General features: G+C 42.2%; 1 protein-coding gene across 2 annotated transcripts in view; it reads right to left on the bottom strand.

Annotated features, from left to right (window-relative positions):
- Window positions 1–682: 682 nt before the first annotated feature.
- Window positions 683–24,616, bottom strand: part of UTRN (utrophin) — a 466,391-nt gene continuing 442,457 nt past the window's right edge. For both annotated transcript variants that reach the window (XM_036248256.1, XM_036248257.1), the window contains 6 exons: window positions 18,004–18,162; window positions 17,385–17,625; window positions 14,626–14,734; window positions 13,506–13,598; window positions 7,047–7,069; window positions 683–2,673 (listed from right to left, as the gene is read on the bottom strand). In XM_036248256.1, the coding sequence (XP_036104149.1) occupies window positions 2,665–2,673; window positions 7,047–7,069; window positions 13,506–13,598; window positions 14,626–14,734; window positions 17,385–17,625; window positions 18,004–18,162 (634 nt within the window). In that variant the 3' untranslated portion in view covers window positions 683–2,664. The remainder of the gene's footprint in view (window positions 2,674–7,046; window positions 7,070–13,505; window positions 13,599–14,625; window positions 14,735–17,384; window positions 17,626–18,003; window positions 18,163–24,616) is intronic.

Here is a 24,616-nt window from a genome sequence, read left to right as displayed (position 1 = left end):
AAAACCAAACGCTTCCATTTGTTCTTATTTCCATTTTTAAATACCTGTTCTCAAGGTTGCTGGAACCAACCATGCTTTCCTCAGAAATGCTTGCTTGATGTGAATATTACTTTGGGTTAGACAGGATGTTTAAAATGCATGTTCATTACAATGTATCAGTTTTCTTTAACAAACTGTATGTTTGGGGATTTTTATATTTCATAGATAGCTTTTAACTTTAGAATCAAGTAACATGATTCTTGACAGTGCTTCCCACAGGATGGCGTCAGAAATGGGTTAAACTTTCTACCATAGTGGTTAAAATCCTGAGCACATATAAAAACCACATTATTTAAGAGCACGAGGCTAAAAGTGGACATGAAAGGGTAATCACTTAAGTTGTTAAAACAAAAGCTCTATAGGTTCAGGTATGTTTTCAACATCCAACATTATTTTTTCCCTATTAATAAAGCCTTCCACCTGTAAAGGAATTTGAGAATTTTGTGTATAAGAGAGAAGAGAGGAACAGAGAAAGAGACAGACAACGAGAGCAGGAGAGAATGTATTAGTGCTGATGAGACCAACTGCAGGGAAATATGTGGGTTTATCAGGATGCAGGCTCTCTTTATATTTTATTTTCACAAATGTGCATTCAAACCTCAGATTCTATCAGTGAACACAGCTGAAGAATATCAAAGTCATCTTGTGTTAAAATTACTTTTATTCAGGATGAAAAATACAACATGTAACCACATTAGATGAGAGTCTATGGTTAGTTCTTGACCACATATTTCAAAAGAACTACATACTTATTTACCCTTGTTGTTACTGCAATATATTTCTTTTTATTTATTATTACTTAAAAGGTTACAACGTAGTGTTTTATGTAGCTTTCCCGTAATAGCAGATAGAGGACGTGTTGCACACAAATACAGGCAGAAAAAAGTAATACATAACTTTTCAGAGAACGAAGAAGACACCAAATCTACAACGTGTAGTTCAGAGTTCAGGGAATTCGTTTTTCTTTAAATAGGTGCTTTTCGTGGGCATGATGTGGCCTGATAAGAGCTCTGGGTTTTGTGGATTATAGCAGCGTAAAGCTATTTCTGACATGGTGAGGGATGAAGACAGGTCTGAGGTAGAAAGGTGGTCATGGCTTTCCTCTTGTATAAAATAATCTTCTTCTCAAAATATCTATGCTGCAAATAGACACCCCTGCCCCCCAACCCACCCAACCTATTCACAAAGAATAGGAATTTCTAACTTTAAGCCTCCATCTGGCCAGATCCCAGCTCAAGAGAACCCAAAGTTAAAATGTTTTAGAAGCACATGTGCTTGAATCAAAACACATCATTTTAACTCTTTCTCTTGGTTTCTCTACATTTTGGTACATATATAACATGTTTAAACTGAATGAATTAGATGCTAAATCAGAAGCGGAACCAAGTGCCTAACTGAACGCACTCAAAGTTAGGCAGGCACCGCCATCTAAGTGTGAATTTCATTCTTTTGCACAAGTAGTGACGTAGGCTTCTGAGAAATATCCTTCCCAAATGTATGGATCACATGAAGGATAATAAAACATCGGTTTATTCACCCCAAAGGCAAATTGAGACGTGCACTAAATTCGTGTCTGCTTTCAGAAAACTGGCAGTTCCAAGAATTATAAAGGGCTTAAATATATATAAACAACAATAAAAGTCTCTTCTCAGGGAACCGAAGACAAGAAGGTGCCTGGCATTACAATTGGGTGAAAGTCTGCTGTGGATTTAATGATGAAAACCAAGGCCTGGGAACTCGGAAAGGTTGCACCAAGTGTTCTTTCTGTGCCCAAAGGAAAAATGTTTAAATGGGCACCCTCTGGTAAATGATCTGTGAGATTATTACAATCCTGCTTTCCATTTCCTCTATCATATAAACTGGGGCGAGAAATAAATAAAGAAATCAAGAGCTACTTATCTAGAGCAGGGAAATAAAATGCAGGAAAAAAAAACTCCCAGTGGAAATGCCGGCTGGGCTCACAGGATTTCTGTGCGGATGTCCAAGTGGTTGCTAACAGTAAGTATGTGTGTGGTGCCGAATAAAGTTAGAAAGTATACACAGAGCTCTAGGCTGGTCCATACACATATAATATAACTGCCTGAAATATATGAACTTATTAATTGGCCAAATCATGAAAACAAACATAGGGAATCTATTTGGTCATGTGGTTAATGAGTTATAAATAACCAAAACGTAATGGTAAAAGAGTTGAAGAAATAAGTGAAGTTATTGTACAAGGTTAATATAAAGGAATGTAGAATGTAAAACTGTCTTCTAGTTCTGATGCAATTTTTGTCCTGGTTATTACAAAGAAGTAACCCGTTAGAAAGCCCCACCCACTTGCCCAGCGCTGTGTCCAGTATACAAATCAGTGACAAATGCATTACCATTTCCCAGTACCACTCTGCTCATTCATTTACAGTTGCATAGAAGGGAAGAAGAAAACAATAATATACGGTTGTTATAAAAACAAAATATCCTTTTCTCTTTGGATAGTCAGTGCTTCACACCTTCAGTAGACACACAGCCTGCGCTCAGCAGCCTGTTTCAGGAGCTTTGGGGCCTCCGACGGAATGGAGCTGGGACGGGCATTTGCTGGAACGGGCAGTACTGAAGGTCAGGAACGCGGGCTGGACGCACCCTTCACATTGCCTGCGGGAGGGAAACCGGTACAGTCAGAACAGCATTCACATAGCAGGTAGCAGAGGCCTGTCAGCTCCTCAAGGAAATGAAAGTGCTGCTTTCCGAATGAAAACCCTATTTTGCCATGTTCAGAGGGGACCTTCACCCGTGAGACCTTTGCTCCCTGGGATGGTCCTGGCCCTCACCCTGCAGTCACCCCGCAGCCAGCACAGAGGAAGCCTGGGCGACCTGGCTCTTGCCCAGGCTGGGAAGCAAGTTAAGATGGGGAGGACGTGTCTTTTTCTTGCAGGAGGAACCGACGGTGAGTAAATTTGGCCAGAGCAAGTACCCGCTCCCTGGGGGCTGGGGGTCTCTTGCAGTGGAAGTACCCTGACAATTCTAACCAGTCTGAGTCCCAAACTGGGGCCCAGGCAAGAGGAACCCAGGGCAGGTGCCACGGTCCGAAGCCTGCAGTGGTGCCCAGGAAGGGCTCAGGGCACTTACGCAGCAAGAGCGGACGTGAGCCTGGGCCACGCTCAAGGGAGGGCATCGACCTTGTGAAGGGAAGGTCACACAGTTGGTCTTTTAAACATATTTGAAAAGTTGGAACTATTTTTTAAATCATCTTAAAAGGAAATCATCCCAAACTGGGGCCACGCCTCCTAAATCCCAAGAGGCCTTTCGGCCTTGCTGGAAAGAACCCTTCTCTACTTCCTCTTCTCTGATGGAGGGACGTGGGGTGAAGCCCTGCTCGCCCCGGAACTATGTTCCTGGCAGCGCCTGGGAAAGATGAGCGAGGGGCCCCTTGTCCTCCAGCCCCAGGACAGAAAACCATCTGACCCTCCCCTGGTGCGCCCTCTCCACTACTATCGAGATTTACAGTCTTCAGAATCGATGTCACTGCCATGTCAGAGGGAACAGAAATACAGCGGACACTGGGGTTGTGCCCACCCGGGCGGGCGAGCGGGGCTCCCGGGGCCAAGGTGAGGCCCCCGGGGAAGCAGGGTGAGACCTCGGCAGCGCACTCTCCTTCCCCTCCCTGTGGGGTCTGCACCTGCCACACGGGGTTCCAAGTACTCAACCTGGGGACGGGGAGGGGGAGGAACTCACTCTTCCTGGGAAAGGAACCTTCTGATCCATATTAACAAACACGGTGGTGCCGATTCACTTTGAAATGAAGACTAAAAGTTTTTTGTTTATCCTCACCTGAGGACATTTTTCCATTTTTTTGTACAGATAGAGTGGGAGGGAGAGAGAAGAAGAGAGAGAGAGGGAAACATCGCTGTGAAAGGGACACATCGAGTGGCTGCCACCCGCACGACCAACCAGGGCCAGGGACAAACTGCAACCGAGGTACGTGCCCTTAGCGGGAACCGAACCCAGGTCTCTCCGGACCGCAGGTGGACGCTCCAACCGCTGAGCCAAACCGGCCAGGGCTAAAAGTTTTTTTGCTTGTTATTTCTATATACTTTATTATCCCTGTCTATTTACAATTAAATAAATGTCTACTAAAGAAGGACACAATAATGCTCACTGTAGCTGTCAGAATTCTAAACATTTAAGTCTATGCAATGTAAATATTAGCACAACTATCTAGATGAAAACATACACTTTTCATGAATTTCCAGCGTATGGAGAATGAAGGGAAGAGGAGGAAAATGCTGAAGGGGAAAGAAAAGAAAGAAAAGCAAGGCAGAAAGAAGGAAGAAAATGGAATGGGCCTCCTGGAATGAGTGAAATATCTGCTTCATCCACTAAGTAACAGCCGTATGAACCAGGAACATTTTAACTCTGTTACAACTCAGTTTCCGAAAAACTAAAAACCAAGTAGGAGCAGCAGGTCTCTAAGGTCACTTTCAGCTTTAGGCTGTGGACACTCTTATTATAAAGTATCTGAGGATTTAAAAGAAGATTCTTGCTCCCCTTCCTGACTCCCATCACGCATAGCCTTGCCCCTACCTTGAGACCATGAGGATTCATCTCATCATGTTCTTTATCCTCGTTTAATAATGGGCCACATGACATGCTCCAGACTGCTGGTCACCTCCCATCTCATGTGCTCTGTCCCATACAGAGATCACATATCCCTTGTTCTGTCCCCACGGCCCACCCGCCCTAGTTCTCAAAACCCTTCCCCTGAGCCCTCACACCACTCGGTCCATCGCCATGAAAGCCACGTCCTCACACGCTCTGAAAGCACACCTCCCTGGCTGGCTCTCATCCATATCTGCATCTCCCCTGAGCACACAGCTTCCCCAGAGCCCTCTCACACACTCGTGACTGTTTGTCATCACCCACGGTCCTCACAGATTGGATAGGTCCTCTTGTTTCTCGGGGCATTTTCCTCCTCTCTTATCCCTAAAAACACCCAGCTTTGAATGTCATGCCAACAGACTATACCATGCAGTCACCTCTGACCCCTGGGCCAATGTTCCCTTACTTCTTGAAGAAGAAATGGCTCACTGTCAACAAGTCTAAAGTTGTTTTAAAATCTTAATGATTGCAACACCTAAATAGATGATTCTTCCAACACTGTTGCCTTTTGGTTCCTTGAGGTCTTCACCTCCAATTAACTTGTCCTCCACCTATCTTAGCCACTCATTTAAAGTTCTAAATATGGACCAGTACCAACACCTGAATCCCTCCAACATTTTAATTTCCATCATCCCACCTCTGACAACCATCTCTACCTTTCCAGCTTATTTCCACTAGCACCCAACTTCATCTATCCTTTGATTTTACAATGCATTGAACCTCCCACCTTTTTTCTGTCTCCCACACCTAAGACATCCTCACTTCTCTCCCTACCCGGCTGAGATGCCTGGTTCAATCATTATTATCACTCCTTTGATTCTTCCCTTGAATTGCTGTATGTACTGTCTTGGCCAAACCACAACTTCAGTTTCAGTGAATTGCAGTCGTGGCCTACTCTGATGCCTACTCATGAACTTGAATGAGGCTGGAGAGCAGCACACAGACCCACACTGACCTCACATTAAATTCACTAACAGGCACCTTAATTGGTGCCCTTGAATACTGCCTGGAAGTTAGTCACACTCTGTTCCAGGGTGTGCTTTCCTGATCTCCAAGAAGCTGCACCTTCTCTAGTCTTACCTCACACCTAGGACGCTCCCTCCCACCCTCACTCTTTGCTGAAGTCCCAGCTTCTGATTCACTAAACAACAGAAGCAATCAGAAGAGGAACTCTGCTCCCGGGCGAGGTCCTTCCGTCTCTCCAGCTCTCACACCACATCCACTTATCTGCTTTATGACCCTTGTCTTTCTTCAGATTACTAAAGACAAACTGTCTGTGCTTCTCATTAAGATTCCAGCCTCTCTTGCCAATAAGACAATGAGACAATCTGAAGTTTCAATGCTTCAAAAAGATTACTAAAAAAGTTCATGGAAGAAAACGTTCTCCAAAGATCTATGGTCTTATGGCACATTATTACTAAGAGTGTCTGACAAGGAAAATACTGAAAGGCTGTGGCTGCCAACAGTCCTCTGCAAATTTTTAAAGGAAACGTGGACTCCCTGCCCCCAAGGTAGCAGAGCCACCTGTGTGTACTGCTCCAGGCACTGTTTTTATGCCAATGTTCTGTGATGGCCCTTAAGCGCTACCAGGGAGAACGGTGGTCAGCCACATCTGTACAGGCGAACTGTACATAGCATGCATGTGGCTGTAAAAAAAGCTATCAGATCACGTATCTGGGAGAACTGGCGTGGGAGGGGTTCCCCCTCCCCAGACTGACAAACTGTTGTACTGAATCAACTAACGTCGAAATGTCAGGCAAGTTTACTTATTTACATGGGCATAAAGTAGCACTAAAATTGACAGTGGCTAATCTCCTTGCTCTGGGTTGTAATCAACACATGAGCCAACCAACCTGAAGACTTATAGGAACTTTCATATAATTTGTGGCCTAACTTTTGGATTTTTGCAGTTTGAACTCTGAGGCTGCTTACAGCACATGACTCTGTTCCTTGGACTTGGAACGAACCGCCTCTCCGTGTTGTCTTATTTTGGTTCGCAAGTCACCAAAGCTTTCGCTCTATCAGCACGACCCTGAACGGGACGACGACAAATGCTGATCATGTTACCCACCGTTCGTCGCACAGCCCGCTTGCTGGCCGCCGAGTCAGCTGCCTGCCCGTCGAAGGTCCAGTTGCCCCCCGATCAGAAAGTGAATAATGTGAGTGTGTGGTCCTGCTTCCCCTAGCAACCCATCTCTTTGACTGTCAGCACTTGCAACATTTGCCTCGGAAAACCTGGCCCATCTTGGTTTGGAACATGTCCTTGGCTCATACTGAGGGCTACATCCCTGATTAGTTCATCATATATGAAAAAAAACTCTCTTTTTATTTCTGTTGGAATTTTTGATAACAAAATCATGAACTCTTACCTGTGGCCTGCTGGGAAGATTTGCTGAAAGAGAAAACAAACAAAAAAGTAAATAAATGTAATGTGGTACTGTTGTTTGGCTGGTTCCCCCCCTCAAGCATGCACAGTATGCCATTCCCAGCATGTTAAATGGATGCTCATAAGATACGAGTTTTCCGGTGTGTGTGTGTGTGTGTGTGTGTGTGTGTGTGTGTGCGTGCGCACGCTAGCTGCGTTAACAAAGGCTAGTTTCCCTAGTCTCTCATATTTCAAGCGCTTTAAGATACACAAATTCCACCAAAATATGCAAAGCATATGCCGGCTCTGTCAAAGGTACACACTAAAGCATTCAGTGAGTACTTAGTTTTGCCAAAAAATCTCAAAGTTGCCCACTGACATATTGCATGTATTTGGTTTATGTATCAGAACAAAGCAAATTCTGTCTATTTTGCCGAATAGTACCAATTCTGACCGAGAAGCCATTAGGGAAATGAAGGTGTGCGAGTCTTTTTCTGCCACCCTGACTCGCTCTTGTCCCAAAGGCCAGGAAGGCGGCGGCAATGTGCTTACATCAGGGAAAGGGCTGGCCCAATCCTCGCCGTCTGCTAGGAGCCTGGGCTGGTAATCGTCCTTGGGCAGCCCCAGCTAAGAGCATCGGGGAAGTTAGAACATGGTGTCTCATTCACCTTTGCATCGGAATTGCCACTCAACCCCTTCCTGGTCACGGAGGGCGCCCGGCCATGTGGCTGCTCTGGTGGGCACTGTGAGGGCAGCCACTAGTATTATTTTTTTAAGGCCTCTGCTTTTTCATCTCTCTTTTTCACTGAAAAATCTCATAATTATCTTCTACTCAGCCCTACTGGGGAAAGGGAGCTCCGCCCCTCCGGGTCCAAGAGGAATCGTCTCTAACCACTAGCATGCTTTGGTCCTTCCCTCTCATTTTCCTGTGCTCAGGAAAAAACAAAAGGTATCTGAGGCCACAGAGTGCGTGCCCGTCACTTGTGAGACAAAAAGAGCAAATGAGAAGGCGGCCTGCTTGTGACGCCTGGAGAGTTAGACTGGGCCCCAGCAGTGGCGCGGAGAGTCCGCCTGACCCCCCCAGTCCTGCCAGATATGGAAGCTACAACAGGAAGAAAGCGAGGGGCCCCTCACACACGCGAGCTCCACCTGAGAAAGTGCTTAGCTGCCTTGATGTTAAGTACCGCACAGTGCTGCACTTCTCTTCTAAGTAAGAAATAGCCAAACGCAAACGGAAATCTAATCCATTTTGCCCCAAACCAACATTTTATTTTATTTTTAATATTTTTTCTTTATTGATTTTAGAGAGAGGGGAAAGGAGAGGGAAAATGAGAGAGACCATCTATTGGCCACCTCCTACGTGCCCCCCACTGGGCACTGGGCCCACAACCTGGGCTTGTGCCCGACTGGAAATCGAACTGGCGACCTCTTGGTACATGGGTCGATGCTCAACCACTGAACCACACTGCCTGGGCCAAACCAACATTTTAAACTCTACAACTTTTTATCAAATAAAAGGTTTCGGGGCCCAGGCTGGTTTTTCTCAGTGGTTAGAGCGTCGGCCTGCGGTCCAGAGAGTCCAGGGTTCAGTTCCCGCTAAGGGCATGACCTCGGTTGCAGTTTGTCCCCGGCCCCGGTTGGGGTCATGTGGGTGGCAGCCACTTGATGTGTCTCTCTCACGTTGATGTTTTTCTCTCTCTCTCTTCCTTCCTCTTTCCCTCTCGCTCTATCTGAAGATGAATGCAAAAATGTCCTCCGGTGAGGGAGGGAGGGAGAGAGAGAGAAAGAAAAAGAAAGGAAGGAAGGAAGGAAGGAAGGAAGGAAGGAAGGAAGGAAGGAAGGAAGGAAGGAAGGAAGGAAGGAAGGAAGGGAAAATTATTCTAAAGAAAAGGCTATGGGTACTCTCCTGAACAAATCATACAAATATATTTTTAAAAGATATCAGAAAATCAGTGCATTTTGTAGGTTTTGAGGTTTTTTCTTTGATAAATGTCACTCAGGCTTAATAAACTTAGGCAACTCGCAGTGAAATTATGCCTATAGATAAAAAAAAAAATAGTTTTTAAGCATTTGTTGCTTTTAAAAAAATACTCAGCTTATTACTAGTATCCCACATATTTAGATGACATAAATAAAAAAAAAAACTAGCAAAATAATTTAAACTAAAAAAAAGTTACATCAGTCGAAGTTTTAGTATGTATGTTGGTTAATGAGTAACATAATTAAATTCACTTCATTAGCAGACATACCTGCCGCTTTGCTCTGAAACTTAACATAAATATTTAAAGAAAGACTTTAAAAGGGCCATAATTCAAGGATGCTATCAAGATCAACCATGATATTAATTAAAATATGTGGAATTAGCCCTGGCCGGTTTGGCTCAGCGGTTAGAGCGTCCGCCTGCGGTCCAGAGAGACCCGGGTTCGGTTCCCGCTAAGGGCACGTACCTCGGTTGCAGTTTGTCCCCGGCCCTGGTTGGTCGTGCGGGTGGCAGCCACTCGATGTATCCCTTTCACATCGATGTTTCTCTCTCTCTCTCCTCCTCTCTCTCCCTCCCACTCTATCTGTACAAAAAGTGGAAAAATGTCCTCGGGTGAGGATAAAAAAAAAACAAAAAAACGAGGAATTATAAAGTGTTATATGCAATAATATATAAATACAAAAAGAAAAAAAAAAAAGCCATGCTTAAGAAGGCAACTCATGCAATGAGGATTTGTGAATACATTTTAATTTTAATTCCAAGATTGCCAGAAGTAGAAATTTACTTGTGACCATGCTCATTTTTAACCCGCAAAGGATCACAGTCAAGATTAACATGCAGATCCATTCATTGTATGTGAGTGACAAGCAATTTCAAAGTTCTCATTAGTTTCAGGGATGCATGAGATTGGCTTGGTATTGGGAGGGTGTCTGGCTGATTTGCTTAGAAACATTCTCTAAAGGTGGTCAGGAAGCTCTGGAAACTTAAAGGCTTATTAAAATGTTTTCCAACTGAGTAACTTAAAAAGGACAACAAAGCAAATGAATCTTACAGAACCTTCTGAGTACCATCTGGGGAAACTTCAACAACCTAACCTTCCCAGTGGGAAAATGAAATCATCCATCCATCCATCCACTCATCCATCATCTGTCCGTCCAATTCAGAAACATGCAATGGACACCAAGTCTGCATTAGTTGCTCATTTCTATTCTGCATCAATTTTTAAAAGGATCAATCACCTGAGGCAGAATTTAAAAAAATATGTAGCCACTTTACAAATAAGTCAACTAAGCCTTTATTTTTATGTATAGCTGTCCCTATCTTGAAAATTTTTATATTGCCAAAGCAAAATATAGAATATAAATACCAACAAGAGCAAAGTACACCCAAACTAATAGCGGGAATCACAAATAAGATCTCAATTTCAAAGGACTCTAAGATACACTAGTTATCATTTCTCACATGGGATGTCCAGTACTTGAGCTCTTCAAGAAAACACATGACTAGTAATACTCATCCACAGAAACTACACATATTGCAGTATTTGTGAATGCACAAACTTAAGAGAACATGGGGCCAGTGTCCCAGCAGTCAGCCTCGGGGCTCTGTATCCCTCTCACAACACAGAACAGCACAGGTGGAGCAGCCTCAGTGCAAACAGAAGCTTAACCTATTATGTGGGTCCCAGTGAGGATATACATTCTCCTCTGGGAGCAGTGATGTCTACTACTAGCTAATGAGATTCGACCTACGGAAATTTTATACTTGCCTTTAAGGGAGGTCATAAAATCAGATGAACACACTCACCTCTTAAGATTCATTTTTGCCCTACAATTATCGTTATTATTTATTTTTAATTACATGCACTTCTAAATTATGATAAAGATCAGTTTTTAATCAAGCTATACTATATTGTGAAAAAATTAAGAATAACTGCTTTATAAAATTAAACATTTAAAAAGACATTAATTTTTAGTATAAAATTTTAAATATGGAAATTATATATTTTATGTCTACTTATAAACCATAAATTTAACCATATCCCTTCCTAGCTCTCACTGCCAAATGACTTTATTTTTTTCTTTATTGAGTTTGGAGAGAGAGGAAGGGAGAGGGAGAGAGAGAGATAGTAACATCGATGAGAGAACATCGATTGGCCACCTCCTGCATGCCCCCGACTGGGGATTGGGTCCACAACCTGGGTATGTGCCCTGACCAGGAATCAAACTAGCGACTTCTTGGTGCATGGGTTGATGCTCAACCACCGAGCCACACTGGCCGGGCTCTACCAACTGACTTTTTATTGAAAATGTCCATCATGATATTTTCTTTTTAATTGTTTTTAATCCTCACCCAAGGATATTTTGTTTTCAATTGATTTGGAGAGAGAGAGAGAGAGAAAGAGAAACACTGATGTGAGGGAAACACTGATCAGTTGCCTCCTGTATACACTTCAAATAAGGATCGAACCTGCAACCTAGATATGTGGCCAGACCAGGCGTCAAACACAACCTTTTGGTGTGTGGAATGATGCTCCAACCAACTGAGTCACCCAGCCAGGGCCTCCATCATGACATTTAAATAAAAACTTCTAATTGGCTTTGATTTACTTTTTTTTTTTTTAATCCTCACCCAAGGACATTTGCTCATTTATTTTTAGACAGAGTGGGAGAGAGGGGGAGAAAGAGAGAGAGAGAAACATCAATGTAAGAGAGGCACATTGACCAGCTGTTTCCTGCAAGATCCTGACCAGGGCTGGGGACTGAACTGTAACTGCAACCAAGGTACGTGTCCTTGACCAGAATCAAACCCAGGACTCTTTGGTCTGCAGACTGATGCTCCAACCACTGAGGAAAACTGGTCAGGGCTACATACTTTGTTTTTTTGTTTTTTGTTTCTGTTTAATTTTTTTTCTTTTCCTTTATTGATTTTTTAGAGAAAGAGGAAGTGACAGGGGGAGAGAGACAGAAACATCGATGAGAGAGAACAGTGACTGGCCGCCTCCTACATGCCCCTCACTGGGGATCGGGCCCACAACCTGGGAAGGTGTCCTGACCGGGAACTGAACCGGTGACCTCTTGGTGCATGGGTCGATGATCGACCACTAAGCCACATAGGCCGGACCATAATTTGTTTTTAATAAGTTATTAATGGCATTTAAATTTAAGCTGACCTAAAAAGTAATTTTATTTACAAATTTAATTTTGAAACTCTGGCTTAGAAATACTATATCTAGTAATTAGGTAACATACAACCTCAGAAAGCAATTCTCTAGAAAATTCAACCTTGAAAAATATAATATAAAAGATTTCATCTGTTCATCTTTAATGACTGTTAGAAAGCCTAGAAAAAAAGCACCAATCTGATAGTCTATGGACTTAATGCTTCTGTAAGTCTCTACAAGGCCAAAAGTGTGCACATGAGTGTGTGCATGCGTGTGTGCATGTGTGTGTATACATGCTTCTTTTAGGGGATAAGCGTGGGGACTGACAGAGAATAAATATGATTCAGCAAACTTTGAGAAGTAGAACTATAAATAATAACCTGGAAAATGACACACTCCCAAATATAAATATATTGATGTGCTGTAGAAACTGGAACATGTCCTTTAGGCAAATACTTCTAAAACTTCAGAGAGACTATGTTTCAAATAGCTATTTCCACTTCCTGCTGATGATGAATTTTGTGAATTGCAGAATGGTATAAATTGAAAGATACTTTTCAAATGAAGTTCATGTATCTAATTATCTATACTCCTGATAATGTCTTTTTCCTCACTGAGGAGAGTACTTTCCCAAGGAAGGATGGAAAAGGGTAAGCGGTAAATATGCGTGTTCGTCACCTGTTGCCGTGTGAAACGTGTTTTTGGTGAGAGCTCAGCACACACTACGAGGTGGTGAGATGCTGAAGGCATAATCTTCGGAAGAAAATCAATACGCGAGAATTTCTAGTAAGTTCCTCTAGGCACTGAACTGCCTTTATGGGGTTTTTATCTGGCTCATGATTGTTCACATGGAAAAGTCACTAGGTCATAGCCTCTAATGCCTTCAATGGCATGGCCTTTATACAAGGTGACTGCCTGATCCCGTAAACAAAGAAACCAGAAGAAAAAAGAGGAAAATCTGAAACCAACCCCTTTCTGCACCTGGATCTGATGACATCGGAGATCAGGTTTGGAGAGGGAATCACCTGGGAAAGGCTATCTTCCTTCCTTGTCTGTCAGCCCACTAAGAGCTCTAGTCTGAAGTAATGCACACTTCCTACTATTGCTTGCACTGCAGAGGACAATTTCTTCCTAAAACCAGACTTATTTTATTTGTCTTCATGCTTTGCTGACATATGAAATGTTTGATTTGTTTTCAAATAATATTCGATCGGTTTCTCATATGGATTTTGTTAGCTTACCTAAGAAGACAAGGGCCCCCACTGGAAAAGGAATGGGAGGGACAGGCACGGTGGTGGGGCGAGGACCTTCATACTCACGGCAGCAGGATGGAAAGGAACTGTTGATCTGCTCCATGACCTCCGTGAGGTCCGTGCTGGTGTCGTGAGGGGGGGCCAGCAGGTCCTCTGCTGCTGAGACAGCGATAAGAAGAACAGACATTCTCAAACCAGTGTCCACCTTTCACCAACACCCAACCTCAGGAGAAAATACCAGCTGTCGCCTCTGAATATCAATGGGAAAATAACTCTCGCAGATAATGACAATTTTAGGGAAAAATACCAAAACCACTTTCGTAGTAATTTACTTGTAATATAATTTTATACATAAATAAAATGTACCAGATGTTTCTGTAGGAAAAAAATCCATGGGCTAGAGAAAAATAAACTAGGGGTATCTCATAAAAGAGACTTTATACTTTCATGGTTTTATTCTAGAATGAATAGCAAAATAATTCTCTTGTTAAAAAAAATTAAAATAGTATTAGTATTTTAAGTTTTCTTCTGATTAATGTAGCAAAAGATATCTCATAAACAAATGAATTTGGTTAAAGTAGGTGGCCCCCAGTAGAATTTTGGAACTGAATTTCATCCATAACAAAATGTCATCCCGGGATGCGTGGTTGACAGGGTCCTTCCTAGCAGCACTGACAGGTCCTCTCTGCAATCAAGGAAGGCTGGAGGGACCTCTGCTCCAAATGGGGGTGACGGGGGTGGCAATGTCTACAGGGATTGAAGTGGAGAACGCAGAATACTGAGTTCCCAGATCTGGGCAGAGAAAACCATGTTTAGTGTAATGTTCTTTAGTATTATATTCTGAATATGTACAAATGTGAAGTCTTAGAGAAAGGAAATTTACTTAAAAAAAAAAGAAAACATAATCATTCCCAAGGCAAAAAACGTAATTTGTTGCTCATCCCAAAAGAAAAGAGCACTTTTTTTCATCTTTCACCAAAATTCGATCCACTATTACACACTGTTTACATACTTTTGCATTTTTGATATTGTTAAGTGGCTTTGTACTCACCTGAGACCAAAGAGAAAAGAAAACTCCTTTGTGTGTTAAGACAGCCACGTGTATGATTTCTAACTTAAAATGAAAATAACAAATGGCACAGACCAGAGCAGTGTCGGGGGGCAGCCAAGTCTGGGGGACACTGACCTGCTGGGGGGAACTGTGGGCTGGGGTCCGCATCGAGCGCGTGGCCCAGCGCGGATCGCTGAGGGGACGCCCAGGGGGAGACGCCGTTGATTCGGGAATCAGATTCAGGCTGGAATCACATGCAGAGTTTAGGCAAAAGAAGGAATTAAAATATTATTAAGGAAACCATTTCCATTTTTAACTTCCCTTTCCTACCAGGGATAATTAAACCATGCAGAGTTCCTTACTCTTGGCCATTTTCAAATACATTTTAGCATCAGTAGATACTAGAACTCACCTGAGCACTAAGTGGTCTTCCCCTTCAGTCTGCGCAACTTGAAGAACTCACTTAGTTATATCGCAAGATTCATGCATCAGTATCAACTTCATTCCTCATTTGTTCTCCCTCTTACTTTTATGTCAACCAAGTGAATTTAGAAACATGCTTAATTCATTTTTCAAAATTTAGCACTGCTTTTCATATTGTAGATTGACCCAATTTCAAAATCAGCTCATTTTTAGGTTTAAATCAATATTTAAAGACAATATTACAGAGTGGTTAAGAGCACTGTTTTGAAGTCAGGTGCTTAGATTTGAACTCTGTCGATCAGAAGCTGTGTAATTCTGGGCAAATTTTTCACCTTCCGTGCCTCGGATTCTTTCTTTGTGAACTGGGGATGCTGACAGGATGTCAGGCCTGTGAGGTGGTGGCCAGTGAGAATTTCTGAGCCATGATCTCAGAATCTGACACCGAGCAGACCCTGGCTAAGTGCACTGTTGCACGAAGCTTTGAAATGATGATAGACGTGTTGACAAGAATGTGGTCAGGTGAGAAAGTGTGACCCACTGTGGAGGGAATGCAGAAGTTAAAATGTACTTAATGCCGATGTTTGTTTTTTTTAAATCATATTAGTTTTTATTTTCAGAGTTGAATTTTCTGTCTCCTTCTGGCATTCATACTGTCATTAAGAAGAGATAAGAGAGCTCTGTAGTCTGGGATAGTCTGAGCCATTCAGATATGTGCTATCTTTAAAAACACTACTGTGCAATTCTGAAAACACAGGAGCCATTAGGAGATGGAGGGAGGGAAGGGGCGGGGAGGGGAAGGGTGGCAAAGAGCCTCCAGCTCTCAAACCATCAGCAGGCTCCGGCAAACTAAGCTTTTGGAGTGTGGCCTCCTTCAGCAGTGATTGTGATCTGCGCACTGGGTTGTTAATACTAACACTTCATATTCTAAACATGAGCTTCAAGAGAAAGTTCATCCCTGACACAGGCACCATTCATAAGCTTCAGATTCATAGTATTAACAGTGTCCCTTTTCCTGTGTGTGTGACTGGCACAGAGGTAAGCACCAGGCGGTTCAGGGGACTTGGAGAGCACCCGGCCATGAGCCATTTTGGGGGAACTATTACTTTCTAATGATACACAATGTGGAGGCTCCGAAGTAACCTGTCCCCAAAACAGTCTCACACAAATTCCGAAACAGTGGCAGGCATGCAGAAAAGTGCATGGTCAAAATATAAAGGGTGATTTTGGGCCTGCTGTGTAGCGAATGCAGAAATCACGCGGTTTTGAATGATTCTGACATGTAAAAAGATACTGACAGTAAGTATGAAAGACGGTTTTCTAAAATTTGAAAGAGTCACTGGAGAGAAAGTTGTTTCTGCCTTTGATCCAATAAATCCCCTCCGGAGAAAGGCATTCCTAGTCACCGCCAGGGGTCCCTCACTGCAAAAGCCAAAGAAGGCAAAAGATGACATAGACGGGACACCAGGGGTTCAACAGAGAGACGCTTTGGGCCCATTTGCTGGGATTCTCGACAGCCCACGCCTGCGGCAAAGGTATCTTCATGGCTGGTTCTGTGACATGGCTCCTATTATTTAACTGCTGGATATAATCAAGTATTCAATTCTCTACAGTGTGTTGTGTCTTTATATAAGAAACCATCTTGTTATATATCCCACTATCTCATTATGGTCCCTAACAGAAGTGCAGGCACCAAAAGGCAGAAATTGTTATATCTCAAAGAACAGTGTTTTTCAAAATTACAGGCTATTATCCATTGATGAGTTATAAAATTGAATTCGTAAGTCAACTTTTCGATCAGCACTAAGAAGGAAAGACAGAATAAAAAATGGAATGGAAGGAGGAAAGAAGAGAGACACAGAAGAAGAGAAAAAGGAAAGAAGGAACAAAGGAGGGAAGGAAGGCGGGAGGAAGGAAAGAACAAATATAAAAAATAAGAGTATTTTTTATAACAGCAATTATTTTATAGTCATCATACATGTGTGTGTTCATCATAATGTAAATTGTATTTCTTAATGTCAACACATTTTGCAAGCAACTGCCATAAAACATGGCATAATGTTAGGAAATATTAGTAGCAAATTAATAAACATCTGTTACTTAATTTTCCTGAAAATAGCTCATTGGAAGAAAGGCTTTAGAATGAAGAGTTCAGGTCACTTCCTTTCCCTTAATCTATACAGATGTTTCCCCTGTTTAATATATGCAGATGTATGTCATAGGATATTTTTCCTTAAACTATTCAGAGCTGAGATAGATTTCAGTGTTAAAGATGAATGGGAAATTCCATCCAAAAATGGGCAGGCACATTTTGTGTGTCTGCCAGTGAGGATTTATTGCTTACGTTGGTAGAGGGATTCCTAAGCAGGTCTAAATTAACTATGGAACTGAGAAACCGAACCTCCAGTGACACTGGGCCAAGCCCCTGGCAGATGGGACTGGAAAGGGGTGGCACTGAGCTCTGCACACTCTACCTGCTCCAGCAGCTGTCGAAGTCGGTGCAGCTGCGACTCCAACTGCTTATTGTGATCTTCCAAAATCTGCATCCGAGCCTCCAGCCGACCTTTGTGCTGCCTGAGGAGCTTTGCTTCTGCTATAAGCTCTGAATCCTCAGATGTGTGATGAGGAGATACAATAGAGTCTGGAGGGGAACCGACTGGGAGCCCCCTTCTCAGGTGCTGCTCCTTTAGCTGCTCATATTCCACCTGCAAATTTCTAATACAGAAAAACAAAAACTGAAATTACTGTGGTGCACATCAACTTCTACCCAAAATTGTCTATGAGCTCCCCATTTAGCACATGCTATTTATTTCCTCCTGGATAAAATTACTTCTTAACAGTGAGACGAGCAAGCATGAATAAAATGGTAGCTTTAAGTAATTGTTCTAATAGATATCATGCCTGAAACCCCAATGCTGCTGTAACCTACAGCCGGCAGGCCAGCTTGGTAATGTCCTATAAAACTTTGACTCCATTTCTTGGACAACAGCTTGAAAGGAGGATGGGTAGGGGGCATGTTGAAGTTATTATTAAGAATTCTCCACTGCGAGTCTTCCCAGGATGACACGTCTTCTGCTCCCAGGTCTAGCACACCTTTGTTCCTCCTCCAGTTCCAAAATGATCCGCTCCAGCTCCCCGCGTTCTTCCCTTTCTACCGACTTCAGGATCTGAGCTGGACTCTGGGGCTGGCTCACTGGCGACTCCCCTCCGAGGGTCTGGCAGTACTGCTGGATGAGGGCATGTTCATCCTCCCTAGGGAGACAAATTAAACAGAGGCTCATGTCTGGACACTGATGTCTCTGCACACGAAGGAAGTGGATCCATGATGACCAGGATGGCTGCTGGGCCACGTTTGCCTTAAAGCTCCATGCCCCTGTGAAGGAAAAAGGGTTGCTGTAATAAATCTAACCAAACGTAATCTCCTGGGGTCATCTGCTCACAAATTCCTAACTGGTAAGGTCACGGCGGGTCATCCTGCTTCAGGACTATACCTTCTTTAGTTAAAGGTTTAAGCAAGCCCTGTCCATCGCTCTTCTGCATTTAGGTTAACACATCTTTGAAATGCTGGAGATAACCCTCTTTTCCAGACCTCTCCATGACACACCCACCCTAAGGGAGAAGACAATCTCATTAATTACCCTGTACCTTGCTTTCTCCCACCTTCATGGAATCCTCATCTGTTGCCTCCTTAATTCCAAGGGTAAACCAGAAATTGCAAAACCCTCACTCTCTGGAGCATTTTAGATCTTTCTTCCCAGCATGTCCTCAGTTTGGCTCAAATAAACTCATAAAAGTTCTCTACAGGTTTGGACATGTCTTACATTCAATGACATGTTTCTACGACAACCCACGACCTCCCTCTAAAACTCTAGGAAGATATTTATCTAATACTGTATGTATACTACACATACCAACATTTCATGCTTTGCCTTACTCTAACATGTATTTATCACAAACCTCAGAAGAGATATTTTACTCAGTAGAGACTATACAATAAAGTATACTACAAAAACAGTTTATATAAAAAATACAGGCAAAATCAAATGCCAAAAAGTAGACTATCAATTAAAAATAAACAGCTATAGACTAAACGTTTGTGTCTCCCCAAAATTCATATATTGAGTCCTAACCCCCAATGATAGCTGTCAGCTTCCACATCTGTGGGAGGTGATCAGGTCATAAGAGTGGGACCTCATGAGTGGGATTAGTGCCTTCACAAAGGACTGAAGAGACCAGAGTTGTCATCTCCACCATGTGAGGACACAGCAAAAAGGTGGCCATCTATGGACCAGGAAGCTGACTCTCATCCGAAATCATATTTGCGGGGCCTTGATCTTAGACTTCCAGCCTCTGGAACTGCCAGAAATAAGCATTTGTTGTGTATAAGCCGCCCAGTCTAAGGCGTTTTGTTGCAGTAGCCCACGTGGACTAAGACGTCCGCCGATTCACTGTCTTCAGCTGAAAGCCATTTTGTAATACTCTGTGACCCATAGATAGGAAAATATAGCCCTCATATTCTTTATTTAAATAACTTAGCACAAATTATAATTATATTTTGGAAATAAATATAGATATCTTACTTAATATTATCAGCATGGCATTTCTATGATCAATCGCTCTTCATTCAAATAAGAAACTACAATTAATTCAGTTGTATTTTCCCACTTTTCTAACTACTTGTCCAATGAACTAGATATATCAATAATGTGGTTGAATCTAATGACTGACGAAAATAGAAGTGTAACAAAGCAAACAGGCTGACATGTTTTTGAGAAGAAAATGCTTCCCAGCAGACCTGGAACCCCCTACCTTCATTTATGGGGAGATCCAGTCAAATCTCCTTTCCAATGTGCAAATGACAGACCTCCTGACTAATGCTAGCAGGAGAGTGCTGGCCTGGCACACAGTTAGCAGTTTTGGCCTGGCACACAGTTAGCAGTTTATACCTCGTCTGTTTTGATGGCTTTTGGGAAACAAATCCTGGGCTCTAGGGCTTTATAGGATAGGACTTCGTAAAAGCATCAGTGAAACAAATATGCACACAGATGAGTCAAAATTAGCATTGGAGATGCATTTTGTTGTCAACATTTACACAGATTCATTTCTTATGGGAAGCTGATGGGGTTTAACATATTATTATAATTATAATTATCATCATCACCACTATCATTACATTCTTTCATTAACATATCCTGAAGGGAAGTAAGCCAGTTTCTATAAAAAATTATTTACACGGAACGTATAATTTTAGTCTTAAGTATTTTTCACAGATTATTAGGCTAAAAAGTTAAATATAAAAATAGATACAGTCAAGTTCTTAATTATATATAGTGAAAAATAAGAGCATATCCTTTAGCTACAGACAGTGCATGAGGGTACCTAGGGTCATTAAATGCCAATAGTGTGCCTAGTGCTAAAATTGAAAATGTTGTAAAAATATAGGTCTGTACCAACAAAATACCATTAGATGGAATATAATTATACTGTTTAAGTCACACATAGTAAACACTATCTACACTACAAAATTAGTACATATCAGATGACAAAAGAACTATGATTCATCCAATGAGCTTTTGCAAGTAGGCAAGACATAAATAAAAATAATAATCTCCTTTCTTTAAAGGATTATTCTGATCCCTGCTTCAGACTTGCAAACAGCAAGGTCAGTGCGCACCACACCCGCCTCCCAATTTGACCTTCCCACATAAAACAGTGTCTCTCAAGGGCAGAGGGAGGATGAAATGAGACATCCTGCTGGCAAGGGCCTTGAGTTCCTGCTACTGAGATTCCTCAGGACTGTCCTGGGTCCTGTCTCTCTTTGAGACATGATTGCTCAATTATGCCTTCAAAAAAATTCGCATCCTTAAAATCAGTGCCCTTTAAATTGTCGAGTCCGACGCTCAGGGAAAAGGCAAGAGCTGGGATTTGGGTCTGTGTGGGATAAAGAGCTGCGAGACTGCTTCAGGCCTAGGCCGGGAAGGCAGCATTCCACGAGGCAGAGAGAAGCAACAGCTAACTGACCAGATTCACGGAAGGTGACTGCTGTGGGGCGCGAGGCCACTGGTTCCACAGGCCAATCTGAGGGACAGAGAAAAGTCAAGCTGCTTCTGAAGACAGAAATGACCAAAGAGACATGGAACTTAGAGAGAATTACAGGCTCAAATCTCAAAATTCATACCTCAAAGCCTAGGGCTCTGTTATTGCCTGTGGCTGAGATCACCCAAAGCAAATATAGGAGATTGGTCCGGCCAGATGTTGAGTTACAAAATCTTGTATCTATACCTCCCGCTGCTATGTATATTATCTACCTATCCATACTTCCTGCTACTACGAAAAGGTCCTGTGAGACACAGACAAGCTTTGACTGTGAAGCTGAGGCACGGATGCACAGTGGCATTGGGACAAGGTCAGTGTTAACCTCCGGGAAGACTAGCTAAAACTTCAGATGCTCTGACCCCTCAACCCCCGTCTGGGAAGGCATCTCCTCGCAAAGCAGCTGAGATAGTGGGGTGGTCAAGGGTGGCCAGGGTGCCTGTGCCTGGAGGTAGGCTGCCTGGGTCTGAATCCCAGCTCCACCACTTCCTGTGAGACTCTGGGCAAGCTCCTTAATCTCTTAGGGCCTCAACGTACTCATCTGCATCATGGTGGTAACAAGAACAAGAGTATCATCTCGAAGGGTTCTGGGAGGATTAAATAAGCAAAGATGGGCCAAGTGCTTAGAACAGTGCTTGGCTTTTAGTACCCTCTACACTAAGGAGGAGGTGGTGGTTGTTTTTACATCATCTCCATTACTATTAAAGAGAAACCTAATAAGATTTCTATGACCCAGCTTGGAATAACAAAAACCTCAACTTAAGAGGGCCTTGGAGAAAGGTGGAGAGTTTGAGACAGAACAATTCTAAAATGTATAGAGATTTGCTAACTTATATCATTTTTTTTCATTTAAGGTACTTGGAGGTAGCTTTTAACCTTGCCCAAGAACAATTAAGAATTGCTAGTAGCTTAACGCTGGCTGTCCTCAGACAGACCTGAGTGTGAAGCAGAACGGCCAAGGCCAAGCACTGCCCACCCCACCCCCACCCCCTTGTTCAGAGGCTGGCGATACTGTTGAGTGGTACTAAACTCTGCCATCTATTGTCTCTTGAGTTTATATCATGATCTGACCAATGCTGGAGCTTCAGGGAATTTCCAGGGGAAGGCCAGAGTGTTAGAGTACGCTGTGTACTTTCTGCTATTACAAAGATGTCCGGCGGGACACACACTTTGATCCAAGCTGAAGCAATGAAAGGACAGCACGGTACCTTGTTAAGAGCAGCTAACATTTCTTCCAGTACCCTATGACCCAAGATGCGAAGTTATGGGTGGGAAACAGCTGGAGAGCCAGAGAAATACTGAGGCTTAGTTCCTAACACTTCCTTCACAAATCCTGAAGCCCCATCAGCCCAAAAAGGTAATAATCATCCTCATCATAAGTCTCTATTCCTTGGGAGAAAGGGTGTTTATTATAGTAACAGTTTTTTGTCTTTTTGAGTCACTAGTACTGATTAAATTGAAATATTTAAATAAGTAAATATACATTTAAAGAAGAAAAAGTGACCATTACAAGTCAAACCACTGGGTTTTAGGTTCTAAGTAGGGCTTAATGAGTCCGAGTCCTTGTTAGTATTCTCCTCTGAATGGCTGAACCCTGCACGTCCACAGAAAAAAGAACCCTAGTTTACTCAGTAATTCAAACTGTGAAAGAGCAAAGACCTTCCAAAACCAGCTTTATCAAAATAAGACTGATCAACATATTCATTAAGAAAATATCAGTACACCAGTGACTAGGAAGCAATTTCTCTTTCATCGTTTAGACCTTCTCACACTCTTAATTTAACTTAATCTTATCAGGGAGAGTGTTTCCTTGCCTCTTCCACTGCCTGAAGGCCACCTGTATTCCTCCATTTCCAAAGCCAGCGGTGTTAACATCTGCAAATCTCTCTGTATCGGTGCTCTGCTTCTATGGTTACATCTCCTTCCCTCACACTGACTCTCCTCCCTCTTAGCAGGACGCCTGTGATTACATTGGCTCCATCCAGATAATCCAGGATAATCTCCCCATTTTAAGATCCTTCATTTAATCACATGTACAAAGTCCCTTCTGCCACATAAAGTGACATATTCAAATAATTCAGGGATTAGGATGTGGACTTCTCTTGGGGGCCATTAGTCCCTCTACCACAGAGGCCCTCGCCATGTGCCGCCGGTGGGAGCACTCACCTGTTTTCTCTCGAGCACGTAAGATTCATGGACACACACCATCTACCTCTGCAGCCCTTTCCCTTGGGGCACGGCAGTGGTGTGCTGGTGACCCTCGAACAGCAGGTTCTCGAAAAGGTGAGTGAAAAGTCCCTGAATTGTAGCATTTTCAATTTTTATGATTTAAGTACTTCCATCATGGCCAATTTAAGCTAATGACTTCACTGAATGGGAAGTTGGGAAAAGATATAGAGGTATATACCATCTATCAATAGCATATTGAATTGTATTCAGCTGTTAATCATCTAATTATTTTTTTTCTTTCCTTAGATATTAGTACTAAATTTAAAAATAAATAGTGTTGATTTTAATGTGGAGATAGGATATACTAAATTTGAGCATTATCTTTACTCTGTTCACAGGAGGTGACAAACACATTTTACATAATTTAAATTTGGTTTTAATTACTTTGGTTTCAATTATTATTTTTTAATTGTGTTTAATTCTTTAGCTATTGTCAACCTTGGAAGAAAAGGTTGATTTAGGAGATATTCAATATATTTAACTCTTTTACATAAACTACATATAGCAGGTTAAATATGAAACAAGAATATGAACATGGCATTATCTTGTTTGGGAATTGTTCCATATCCACAGTACATAAATAATAATGCATAAGTCACTACTGTATTACTGTAAAGTATTAACATGTTAACCTTTGAAATTTAAAATTAAAGAATCTCCTGAGAACATTTATGTATAAGCTTAATGACAGTAAAACTATTTTTAAAATATTGACAGGGAAATATTCTATATTAGAGTCCGACGGTAGTTCACTTGGCTCTCTCCATGGTCCTTTGGGATAGGACATCTAGGTACTGTGTCCTACAACGTTTCTGGCTACCTTACAGCTTCCCTTGGATCCAAAGTGCAACGAACCCGAGTAATCAAGTAAACTTGACACTGCTGAAATCCTGAGACACCATTCAGAATTAACAGCTTAATTTCAAGGGGTGGGGGAAGAAAAAGTTCCAAAAGCACAACGACACACAACAATGTCAAACAAAATATCTGCCTAGAAAGGTTTTTAAAAAATATTCTAAAGTCAATGAGGCTTTTCTTAGTTGCTAATCAAACATTGGCAGAAGAATTAACACTTTTCAATGGAAGGGAGGGGAGTGTATGTCCAAGTGTGTGTGAGTCACAGTTGTTCGGTGCCGGGGCTGTGGAGGAAACGTGAGCAGAAGGAACATTATTTACAGATGGGCACAAAGTCTATGGAATTACATATGTGAAATTAACAAGACAATTCATACAAATGCAATGACTATCTACATCTGTATCAATTAACAGAACAATCTGATTCTCCTGAAGCAGATTAGCCACCAAATACAGAATTTTTTTCATTGACTTATATGAAAGTAAATAAACATCCAGTTTATACTACCATGGCTTGAAAGCATAAAAT

The sequence above is a fragment of the Molossus molossus genome, unplaced genomic scaffold (assembly GCF_014108415.1).
Source record: "Molossus molossus isolate mMolMol1 unplaced genomic scaffold, mMolMol1.p scaffold_m16_p_8, whole genome shotgun sequence".
In the NCBI taxonomy this organism is placed as follows: Eukaryota; Metazoa; Chordata; class Mammalia; order Chiroptera; family Molossidae; genus Molossus; species Molossus molossus.
The sequence above is the reverse complement of the archived record's forward strand: the minus strand, read 5'-3'. Positions and strand labels throughout refer to the sequence as shown.